The sequence below is a fragment of the Platalea leucorodia genome, assembly GCF_965183815.1.
Source record: "Platalea leucorodia genome assembly, chromosome: 13".
In the NCBI taxonomy this organism is placed as follows: Eukaryota; Metazoa; Chordata; class Aves; order Pelecaniformes; family Threskiornithidae; genus Platalea; species Platalea leucorodia.
In genome coordinates this window covers 11,690,344-11,702,545 of record NC_138835.1, presented here as the reverse complement: position 1 = coordinate 11,702,545, position 12,202 = coordinate 11,690,344, and the positions used below count along the sequence as shown (strand labels likewise).

Here is a 12,202-nt window from a genome sequence, read left to right as displayed (position 1 = left end):
CCGCGGGGGCTGTGCAGGGCGAGCGGGCGCACACGGGCAGGAGCAGGGCACGGGCCGGGCCAGGAGCCGCCCCCGGGAGCCGCTCTCCTCTCCCTGCCCTCCCGGGGACATCCCCAGCCCTGCTGCGCTGGGACAGGCCAAGCGGGGTGGCTTTCCCTGGGGACAGTCCCCTCTGCCTGGCTGCCACTGGCACCGTGGCATGGCTCCTCACTGCAGCCAGGCCTGCGGCTGCCACAGCTTCCTCCCCGTAAATCACGGCTGGGCCCGTGCCGGCCGGAGAAGCGGGACGGGGTTTGCAGGGCAGCCAGCGGCATCCCGTCCCCAGGGGATCTGTGGGGAGCTGGGGGTCACGGGAGGCTCTCCAGCCCCGCTCAGGCCCGTGCGGGAGACCACACAAAAGCGGGGTTAGAGAGGGGATAAGCGGTTGAATTGGGAAGCGTTTCAGGGCGGTTTGCTCCATTCATGTGGTTAAAGCCTGCAATTTCCCTTTCTGCGCTGCTGGTCTTCCTCCCCGCCGCCCCGTGCCCTCCTCCCCATCAGGGCACGGCAGCGTCCCGGGTCCGGTGCAAACACCGAGGCGCGGTGGCGGGTGCATTGCTGCGACGCTGGCCAGGAGCTGGCCTGCCCAAGGGCGAGCACGGCCCTGCTGCAGCAGAGCAGTGCAAGCAGGGATTTCCCACAGAGAGAGGTTGGAGGGGATGTACCCCTATATATTAATGTATAGATATTTGTATATGTGTGTATGGATACAATACATAGACACACATACATATGCAGAGGTGTGCACGTGTGTTTGCAGGCCCATGGCATGGCAGCGTGCGGCTGAGCAGCCCATATCTCACCCTCTAGCTCATGGGCGGGTGTGGAAGGGGCATCGTTTGCCCAGTGAGGCACCCATCACCGCGTGCACCCCAAACGCGAGCAGCTCCCTCCGTCTCGCTGCTCCGCCTGCCTCCAAAGGGACACGCGCAGGCACATACGTGCACGTGTGCACACACACAAGCCGCCCTACAAGGTCCATGGTTGTTTAGGGTCCTACCCAACGCCTGGGCATTAAAAAGACAGGCAAGGACAAACACGCTGGGATAAGAACCTAAACCTGCCCTTATAAAAACGAGCAGCGTGTGAGAGCACGGTAAGGGGTGACAGGACGCTGGGGACCCGCTCAGCTAAGGCAGAGCTGCCGGCAGCCCCGAGGCGGCCAGGTGAGCCCGCAGCCATGGGCGCGGGACCCTCTGCCCCGCTCCCGCCGGGAAAGTCGCTCCTTGCTTGTTTAACGGCCTCGCTTGGGACCGGCAGGAAGCAGCCGGCTCCCAGTGGTCTTAAAATAGTTGAGCATTACGGGCACACCCTTGTTTTTGAGGGCAAAACCTGAGAAGGGAGCGTGGCCATCGAAGAAACAAAAAAGGTAACTCCCTCACTCCCAAATGCCGCCTGTTCACGCTGACAGAGAGCACCCATCGCAGCGTCTCCCCGGCCCCGGAGCCCTGGGCGGTCAGGGCATGGAGGCGGTGGTTTGCGATGCGGTGTCTACGATGGATATTCTTTCTTCTCCGAGTTTAACTAATCACTTTTTAGCCTTGCATTAACTCTCCGTGTCCGCGATGCTGCACGCCGAGGAATTTCACAGTTTAATTTGACAGCATGCAGAACCGCTTTTGTCTGTCTGCTGCTTGCCAGCCTCGTTCGGTGGTCCCGGCTCCTGTACCCGCCAGGCTGCGGGCAATCGCCCCCGGCCCCTCAGGGCAGCAGCAACTTCCATCCTATTCCTGTTATCCTGTCCCGCTCTACCCTACCGGGGCTTTGGTCCGCAGTGGGTCAGACACATTTTGAAGAAATGCCCTGGCTTGTGTTCATCATACGGCTGCGGAGGGGTGTCCCCTAGCAAACACCTCTGGGAGAAGGGGTTTTCCCCCAAAGCATGGAGCACTGATCCCCCCGCATCCCACGGGATTCAGGGGGCAGCCGCATCCTCCACCCAGGAACAGGCAGCAGCCAACAGCCAGGTGACCTCCGGCTTAAGGACAGCCCCCGGCCTTGCTCAAGGGCTGGGGAGCAAAATCCAGGGAAACAAAACCCTGAGGCCACCCCAGGGGTGAGTGCAGGGGGTCCCCGCAGCCCAGCATCCCTCTGACACCAGTGTCTGGGAACGGATGCGTCCCTCTCCCGCCCCGGGGACCGCGTGTTGAGAGGAGGTGCCCGAGCCTCACCCGAGCGAGCGGTACCCGGCATCTTGCAGTCCCCAGGAGAGATGCACCACGCTGGGTTATTTATTCGCTCCTGTCTGTTCTGTGCTGCCTGGGGTGGGTAAACGAGAAACCAGCCCATGGGCTGAGAAAATCACCGTCGGGGAAGATCTTCCCCTGGTCCTGCAGGGAGCAGGATCTGGAAAACCCACAGGGAACGCGGTGCTGAGCTACCTCCCGCCCCGGGGTGGTGTTAGCAGACACAGAGCAGCGCAAGGCGTTTTTTTTGCCGGGGATGGAAAGCAGACCCGCCTGGGGCCGCAGAGCCGCTGCGGATGCTGGCGCGGTGCCTGCCGCGTGCAGCGCGCTCACCGAGGAGCTGGGCGAAGCCGTGCCCGCCGGCAGGGCTGCCTCCCCCCGGCATCCTCCTGCCCCTTCCAGGCATTGCAAGATCCCTCTGGATTACAAACCGGCACCTGATGGGAAACCCGCTGCAGCTCCAAGTTCCCTGTCCCCGCTCCCCGATGTTGCTAGGAGAGCACACGCTTTTTTAATATCCCAAATTCACCTGGTTTCAATTTCCAACCCCTGAATCCTGTAAGACTTTAAGGGGGATGGGGCTGCATCCAGCAGGGTTTGCAGCCTCCCCTTGGCCATCGGGCCCTGTCCATTGGTTCGCAATGCACAAGATCCAGTTTCAACCTAAATTTTGCCCCCTCCACTGGTCACGTTACCGCTGCCTCAGTTTCCCTCGCTGCCAAACACAAGCCCTATTGCGGGGCAGGAAAGCCATACTGGGGTGGTGGCACTGGGGCAGGCGAGGACCAGGCGCTGCAGTGGTGGGATGCAAAACGGGATGCAGCGTGTTGCATGGCCATTTCTGTTTGCACAGCGAGTCACCGGGATCTGGGAATTCTCCATTCGAAGTGCGGGATGTGCCACAGGCAAAAATATAGATTAAATCCTCCTCAGGTCCCCACCCGGGACAGAGCCGGCGGGGGAGCGCCGAGTGCCTTTTCAAGGGCTGGTTTTGCACCAACATACTTCTCCCTTCCACTACCAGGGAGAGGCACGGCACACTCCAGCCTGGGACACCAGCCCGGCCTCGCACCTCCAGGCAGAGCACGGCCCGAGAGCCGCAGCCCCCAGCCCGGCCAGGGGCACCCCGCCCCGGCCGGGGAGCAGGCGGATCTGCCAGCATTACATATTTGGGGTGGGGGATCCCCCCTGCACGAGCACATCCCTCCCCGCTGCATTCAACGGGGCAGGGGGAGAAGCGCATTGCTCAGCAGCATAGGGTATGGGAATTTAATTTGGCTGAGGGCTGTATAAATAGAAAGGATATTTTTATGGGCTGCGCTGTTCCAGGCACGGGCAGGTCGGGAGCACAATGAGCCACTTTCCCTCTCCGCTGGCATTTTCTCCGCTGCACCTTGGAAAGGCCCCAGCGAATAAATGGTAACTCCTGCCAAACTGTAAGTTTTTGCAGCCACAACAAAGCGCCTGAAAATATCGCAGCGGGCAGCAGGAAGGCCTGCTCGGCGCTGGCTGCCGGGAGGCTCCTGCAGCTGGCGGAGCCCGACCCCGCGGCCACCCTCGTGGGGTTTGGGAGCCCAGCGAGTGCTGCCTCAGCATCGGGGTGACCGCGAGGTGCCTGCGGAGGAGCCGGGGTCTGTGTCTGCTCCAGGCTCCCCAAGGACACAGGGCTGCTCTCCAGTGCCAGGGAGATGGATGCATCCATCAGCCTCATCGTCCGTGTCCCTGCCCAGCCTCCTGCCCTTCCCAGCCACGAAGGGGGGAGTGCTGCTCTCACTCCACCCTCCTCCCTGCGGAGGGCTGAGGGCTAATAAAAGGCAGCAGAGAAACCATGCTGGGAAGAGCAGCTCAGGCCTCATCACATCCCACTGCTCTTGCTCTCTGCTGCACTGGGCAGGGGTTTTCCTGGGAGCAGGTGAGAAGAGAGCCCGTGGGAGGCAAGGCAAACCGCTGCCGAGGTGCGCTTGTATGGAAACCCACAGCGACCACTGGTCAGGCAGGGGTGAAGCAGGAAAGATCAGAGCAAGGCAGTGCTCCGATCCTCCTGATCCTCCTCTGATCCTCCACAGCCCTCCCGGCTGGGGGGAACACGGGACCCCCCTCTGCCAGCAGCGGGCACTGCCAGCCCCTGGGGTCCATCGTCTCTCCAGCGGGAGCCGAGGATCCCGAGCTTGTGCAGCACGGGGGAGAGCAGCCCCTGCCCTCAACCCCCCACCCTCCAGCTCCTTGTGCCGAGCGGTGCTCAGGCACCCCAGCACAGCCCCGCTTCCCGCAGCCCCCTCCGCACCCAGCGCCAGCATCAGCCCCAGCAGCCCGGCCCCGGCCCCTCTCTCCTCCGCAGCCTCTCCCGGTGCGCTAGCTGGAGCACTGGGCTGCGATTAACCTGCTTTTGGCCGGAGCAGGGACGTGGCTGCCAGGGTCCTGAGCACACACCACGGCCTGGGCACAAAGATCAACGCAATGTTCCCATCAGCAACACGGAGCAAAGGAAAACCCCCCCACTCACGATGCCCTTCCCTGTGCTTGCTGGCGCACCCGGCTGCAGGTCTCCTGGCTCTCCGCACAAAGGCACCCTCTTCAAGAGAGGGTGAGCTGAAAACCACCTTGCCGCAGGGGCCACCCGGGCCCACGCAAGCACCATCCCACCCCTTCTGCCTGCCACAGGTCGCTTCCCGTTTCACTAAAGCAATGGCCTCCGTTTCCAAGGATGCTCGAAGGGACCCCAAACGCAAAGCCACGTTTCTGATGTTCCCGCTAACTCACAAGTGCGGCCGATGAGTCCCAGAGAGGATCGAAGGATCTTTACCTGGCATCTGCAGCCAGGCCTCAGGGCGAGGGCAGGCTCCGAGGGCTGCTGTGCAGGCTGCACGTGGACAGGGCTCCAACAGGGACCAAGCAGCTTATTAAAAGGGAATAAAATCCTTCAGGCGATTCCTGCTGGGGTTGGGAACAGGAACGGGGCAGCTCTGTGCCCAAAGAGCTTGGAGAGTCGGGTTGCTGACATTTAAGCGCATTATTCAAGGCAGTTTCCCCCGGGGGTGCACAAACCAACCCCGACAAGCACACTGCCACGCAGGGAGCACCGATGGGGGATCTGGGAACCAGGCGAGCTGATGGAGCACCTCGAGCCCCAGCACTGCTGTGAGCTCATGAGCAAGCAGCAGGAGCGCAGGCTGGCGGGACAGCCTGCTCAGCTCCCTGTGCCCCTACCCAGGGCTCCAAAACACCCCGCGCTGTGATGCTGCAGGACCAACTCCTCCACCCACCGAGGGTCTGGCTCCACGACCATACCGACCACAGAGCCCCCGTGACTCAACACAAGCAAGCAGCAATGAGTTACTCAAAACATGAGGGGAACATTAGCAGCTGTGGAAAGCGTTATCCCTTCCAAAAGCCAGCCACGGCCAGGTGCTTCCTTTCAGATCCCTGGCATCATTAGGAACCCACATGCTCTCAACTCACCCCTGACGAAGACACAGCTGCTGGGTCAATCCCAACGCACCTGGCCCTTGCCGTGCCCTCAACGTCCTCTGTGCAGCCCTGTTCAAACGAGAAAGGCTCAAGCGTCTCGCTACGGAGGCCGCAGAAACAACACGGTGCCGGGCCCACCATCTCCCCCCCCCGACCTAGGGGACCTCACGGCCCAGGGCCCGAGGTGAAAGAACACACAGACACCAACACTCAGTTAAGTTGTAGGAATTTATTTTAAATAACCTACAGTTGATTAAAAGGGAATTCATGATAAAAATAGAAGATACTTGTTGAGGAAAGGCTGCAGGAAATGGTCTTCGCACACACACTACGCTAACAATGCCTCTAAAACTAATGATTATAGCAAAAAAAGGTTTCACATTAAAATTCTGCTTTTTAATTTTTTAAAATTTTTTTACACAATTACAAAAGAAAAAATAAAAGCCCTAAAATCTTGATTATTTTCCTTTTTGGACCGATGCTCATTTCCCTCGAAATTTATTGACCTGTGAAACTTCTTTTTACACAATAAAATCTTTCAAGTAAAAGAGGGGAGTGGGGCTTAGAAAAAAAGGGGGGGGAAGGTAAAATAGTCTGACAAACCTAAAAAGTAGATATTCTTGAAGTGTACAGAGCGTGTTCAGAACAAAGGGTGATGGGAATGTCATTTGTTGCCAATTTCACTTGTCCTCAAATTCCACACGCATCTCCCCATCACACGGCCCCCTCCCTCCACCCGCTCCCCAAATCTACACGATCTTTAAGATCAAGAAGGAAAAAAAAAAAAACCAAAAACCTGTTTAAATATTTTAAAATAATTAAAAGAAATAAAAATTCACATTTAAAAAAGGAACACTCAAGTCAGGAGGCCGATTTCCCATCACGCTTTGCTCTGAACAAATGTGGTGGATATTTGTAATTCATGTTCCAATGCCACAACTGTTTCAAGTGACAAATTAAAAAAGATTGGGGTATTTCCATGACTATAGTGACAGCTGTAACAGGTGCGTTGGGTTTCTTAAATTTTGTTTATTTGTTAAATTCTGAAATGGGGCAGGAGGGGAAGGGGAAGGGCAGGGGTTAAGGAGTCCATTTTCTATTAAAATATAGAAGTTATTGCAAAACCCTAACTGTAAAAACGCACCAATATAATTGGATTTTGTATACAGTAGCTAAAGATTCCCACGCTCTCAGTGTGATGGTGAATTTGCCTGGCGGAAGGTTGACAAATCCCCCATCCACTTGCCCTGCCTCAAGAGAAAAACCACACAAACCAGACAGCTAGAATTTGGATCTCTGAAACATTTTTAAATAAGTTGTCCATAGGACAACTGGCTCAGCTCCTTTAGGATATTTCCAGGTTATGCTTTCTGCAAGATGTTGGCTGTTTTATCTGATGCTCACTTGCCCCTTTCCTCCCCCTTCCCCAGCATCCAAGGACAAGTAAGGCTCACAGTTTATCAATCTCCCTAAAAACCAGGCTACTCCCCCTTTTTTTCCCATAAAATTCAGCTCATTAAAAACAGGTTAAAACTCATAGTCTTCCTCTGCCATGTCGATAGCCCAGGCAAATTTCTCTCGTTGGGTTTTGTTATAAATCTTCTCTATAGGGATTCCCCACTTCTTACACCTGCAGAAGAGGAGATGCTGTTAGAGTCAACACAGCACAGGCACTCAACCCCTCGCTGTGCAGCAGAACTGCTCTCCCCCGGCACCTTCCTAGCTCCGCTCCGTTACAGGACACACCACCCAGCTGAGGATGACCAGCCTCCCCGTGTTAGACCCTGCAGGTTCTCAAACCCACCACCTCCCAGCGCGGTGCTGGCTTTGGCTGGCATCTTACACTTGCCTCAAGAGACTCTCTTACAACTTCCTGAAATTATTTGAAGATACAACAGAAGGCCACAGAGACAGAAGTCTCGGGCAGGACAGGGGCACTGTTCTCAGCCACAGCCCTCATCTGCTAACTGGGGGGACAAGACACAAGTGCAGGGGTGGTTCCTTCCAGCACACCCCGGGCAGACGCTTACCAAGCAACGGAGATTCTGGGATCCAGATAGTTGAGTTTGGAGGTGCCCAAAGCGATCTGCTTGTTCTCCTCCCTATCTGTAGCCTGAACCTCCAGCTTCATCAGTTGCTCCTCAATCCTCTGCACTGCTTTCTTCTTGCTCTCCACTGTCCTGGGGTGGGAAAGAATCAAAGCATTTACTGCCTAATGCCCTGCTGGGCTTGAGATTGCAGCACTGTGGGAATCCAAAGGGACTCTGCTCAAGGTAAGCAATGCCACCAGCCACAAAAGGCAGGTGTGTCAGCACAGATGGTGACACAAAACACTCAGCACATGCAATTAAGAACTGACATTTTCAGAGGCAGAGCAGAAATCTCAAGCAGCAGTTTTGTTTAAAAGGGTTGGAAGCAACAGCCTGAACTGTACTGATGCTACACCCACTTTAAAACCAGCCCATCTATCCCTCCGTAATAGTCATGCTGTGATTCTGCTTTCAGAGCTCCCTTAACTCAGCACCCCTGTGGCTATTCTGCAGAGACCACACGGAGTCCAAGTACATCGTCTGCACCGCAGGCTTCCAACAGAGCAGAGCAGCACCCAGAAAAGTGCATGTGCAATTGCGTAACTCCTGGCTCCCCATTAATATGGCAATGCTGCGCATCAGATCCATTCCTCTGCTTGTCCCTGGGCAGCAGGGTGGTTGAGCACTGGTTGGTGCTCAGCTCAGAGGGATGACACAGAAGAGACTAATGCTAGTGACCACATCAGGAGCTGCAGTGTCAGACCACCCTATAGTCCTTAGCTTGAAGGCCATTTCTTCACGCACAGAATAAAGAGGGGACAAGAAAGCCTGAGGAAGTCTTCCCAGATCACAGGCTGGGGAAACAGGACACTGGGTGAAGGACCCATTTGGAGCTGAGAGTACTGGGAGCATTGCACAGCCCGGTAACACCAGCCTTACTTTTTAGACTTCTCATCCCTCCGGACCTTGGCATCAGCTTTGGCGCTTTTCAGTTCTCTCCTGGCATCAGCTAACTGCTCCTTCTTGGCATCGATCTAGGAGAGGCAAAACCAGATGGCAGCACTGTCAACAAGCTGCTGACAACTGTGGCAGTCACCCCTGGGCAGCGTGACCCAGGGAGTGAGTTTGTGACCACGTTCACAATCTACCAGCGCTCAGACCCACTTCTGCACAACAGTTAGGCCACTGGCCTTTCAGTTTGCTGCAAAGCCTAGTGTGGTGAAATGTTCCCCTCATAAAACAGGGCCCCACACATTTCCAAAGGCAAGGTGGCGCTGGGAGCTTTCTCACACAGCGACAACCAAGCAGGTGAAGGAATTGGCTTGGCCTGGGACTGGCCAACAGCCCCTCCAGGCAGCCTGTCTGCCTCCACTGTATCCCGCCAGTACCAGCTCTCTGATGGTAACATGGAAGGATGATCCCTGTTCCCTCAGCAGGAATCAGTTCTTGCCCCAAATCCTACAGGCTGAAAGCTGTTAAGGCTTCAGGCAGTTCTTCTCCAGTAAGTTTAGGATTCAGGGAGATTTAGCATTTTGCAGCCCCTGTTCAACCATTCCCCTTCAACATCCCCCAAGCTCTAAGATCTAGGGTGAAGGCAGCCATGTTAGGTGTTACAGAAGCAGGGGACACTGCAGTGCCAAACCAGAAGTCCTTATTGTGAAGGTTATTCTAAAGCCAGACCAGGAACAGACCTAACCCCTTTGGACCTCATGGCCTTCACCAGAAACAATCTGCAAAGGAAGAGGTCAAGTCAGAGGGGCATAATGTACTATGTACACAGCCTGCACTGACAGTGGCCTGGGGTTCATGCAACAGGAGTGGATACCCGCTCTGGGTTCTTTAGGGGACACAAATCAGAGCTAGAGACTGTTGCTCTGAAGTTTCAATGGCAGCAGAACATATAGCTATGGGAGGAAGGGCAGATAAAAAGGGTCTGGTCTTGGTCTTTACAAGTAAAAGACAACTCAGACTGAAAGGTGTCCCTTTCAGCTCACTATTCCTCTCCAAGCAGGCCCATCTCCGAGGCAGCACTAACCAACTCCCGACAGGGAAAAGCAGGCTCTGCTTTCATTTCACCCCAAGTGAAAGGAAACGTGACTCCCGAGATGCAGCACTGGGAGCCCTGCCCCAACCCAAGAGCTGGGCAAGGGTGGGGGTACCTTGCTCTGCAGGTTCATCATGGACTTCTCGAAGGTCTTCGGCGGAGCCCTCTGGTGGTTACACAAAATGGCAACCGCTCTGTTGGCACGGTTATAGGAAAGGATCTTCGCTGGGATGTTGTCGTCCGCTGCAAAGTACAAGACAGTGGTGAAAAGGTGGGTTCTCCAGGGCTGTGCAGCCCCAGCCAGCGTCCCACCAACTCTGCAAGCTCACAGTCACTGCAGAACTGACCTTCCCCTCTGATGTGCCAGTCTCAACACTGCACTCTAATTACAGTCGTAAGAGCCTGACCACTTCCATCCTGGGCCCTAACTCTTTCTGGGACGGTTTCTTCAATAGCAGCAAAGACACCATTTGCCACTCAAGAGAGGGGAAGCACATCCATGCTCAGAGCAGAGGACAGCAGGACCATACTGCTCAAGACACTGGTGGGCTTCTCGGATGCAACGTGCTCACTTTGTAAAGTTGTTAAAGTGTAAGCTAGCAGTACTCGACAGAGAAGTTGTGAATGAGCAGCCAAGAAACACGGGGCTGTTACAGATGCATCTGCCTTGCCTGCCACCTACAGCACTTTAGAATTAACAGAAAGCAAATAAGAGGTTTGGTAAAGGACAGGCATAAACTAGCAGGCACATCTTGGTGTGCTCACAAGTCAGCTCTGCCCTGCCTCAGTGCTGGGCTGCTCAACTACCCCAAAAAGATTGTCCAGCAGCAGATTTTTGGTCAGACCTCAGCTGTCTGACATTTGCACTGGGAGAGGAAGTGGTGTACAGATACAAGACTTGTGGCTAAGCCAAGGAAGCCAGGTCTGTATTGCAGGATAAGCTCTGTTCCCCTCACAGTTTCAAGGACAAGACTTACGATTAGTGAGCTCCTTGAGCTGCTGCTGTAGCGTGATGGAGGCATTGTAAGTACGGAATACCTTGGCTGTCAGTCCCTCCATAAGGTCTTGAAGGTGTTTATTTAAGATACTGGTCTAAGGAAGCAGAAAGGAGATGACAGTTAGCACTAGAACCGACCACAGCATTTGTGAAATTGTTGGATGCACGGCTGATGAAGACATGCAGCTCAAGGCTGAAGCCTAGTGTACTCAGACCTGACCACACCAGAATGGCCACAACATTACTGAAACCACAGGAAAAGTGAATAAAGAACCAAGAAGTATTAGATTGGTATCAGGTACCACAAGTGGCCAAAAGTTTTCTTCAGTGTGGAGATTTTGGTTCCCAACAGGTAGAAATGTGCCTGTCCCATCCCAGGGAAGGTGCCTGAACCACCACAGTGCTCCCATACAGCCAAACGGGCAGATGGGGATGGCGTCTGAAAATCTGTCACCTCACACAATCATCTTCTCTGAACTCTGAAAAAACCTCCCCAAGTCAGAGCCAGACAGGCTCGCCAGGACCAAAGCCCTTCGCTTCAGGAACCTGCAGGCACAGTGGACGATACAGACACCAGACTGAGACAGACTCTCACTGCTTTTAGGCCGCTCAGGCCAGCTCTGGAAGAAAATTGCTGCTGAAACCATTTCTGGAACAGAGCAGCTGTTACTGTCTGGTGCAGAGTGAGCCTGTCATGGTGCTCTGCCACCATCCCTCACCATTAACTATATGCTTACATTGAGGCGGTCAAAGAGGTCATCCTCAGGCTGCTTGTTCTCCATGAACAGCTGAAGATTCTTAAACACCTGCAGGAAAAGAAAATCCGTAACTTCAGGCACAGAGACCAGACAGTGCTGGGTAGCAGTAATACATATGGAGGCAACACTGCCAGGGAGCCACTTAAACTGTTTTCAGGCAACAGTGACGATGCTGGATGTTACTTTCCAGCAGGCAAAGACTCATCTCTCAATCCAACGCTTGTGTTGAAGGTTGCTCTCCAGCAACAGGAATGCTGAGCATTCAATGCCCTTTATCCTCATCCTTTAGATAAAGATTGCAGGAGACCTGATTGTGCTCTGGCTTAGCTGCTAAAGAGAAAGAGACCCCAAAGCTACCACCTTTCCCTTACTCTCTGCTATTACTCTATAGCCAAAGAGACCCCTGAGCCATTTCCCATGGAGTGAAGCTACTAAAACCCAACCCTTCTCATTGCTGCATTAAATGTTTCATACAGTTCCATCCCAAACAGGTCTCACTGGGGTAGGGAGAATAATCAAAGCATCTTTGATTATACAGAGATCACAAATCCCAGCTCTGCCTGCTCCAAATCCCCAGTTCCCAGCTTCTCAACAACACGCATTCTTCTCCTATAGACGCCTAATATAGAAAGACTTCTATTTCCACAATAATCAATTCCCCATTGTAAGCGCTGAATAAG

The 12,202-nt window shown here is 54.6% G+C and overlaps 1 protein-coding gene across 2 annotated transcripts in view; it reads right to left on the bottom strand.

The window, feature by feature from the left end:
• Positions 1–5,935: 5,935 nt before the first annotated feature.
• Positions 5,936–12,202, bottom strand: part of TOP1 (DNA topoisomerase I) — a 69,451-nt gene continuing 63,184 nt past the window's right edge. For both annotated transcript variants that reach the window (XM_082325752.1, XM_082325753.1), the window contains exons 16-21: positions 11,502–11,570; positions 10,745–10,859; positions 9,883–10,010; positions 8,663–8,757; positions 7,724–7,873; positions 5,936–7,323 (exon numbers count right to left, since the gene is read on the bottom strand). In XM_082325752.1, the coding sequence (XP_082181878.1) occupies positions 7,221–7,323; positions 7,724–7,873; positions 8,663–8,757; positions 9,883–10,010; positions 10,745–10,859; positions 11,502–11,570 (660 nt within the window). In that variant the 3' untranslated portion in view covers positions 5,936–7,220. The remainder of the gene's footprint in view (positions 7,324–7,723; positions 7,874–8,662; positions 8,758–9,882; positions 10,011–10,744; positions 10,860–11,501; positions 11,571–12,202) is intronic.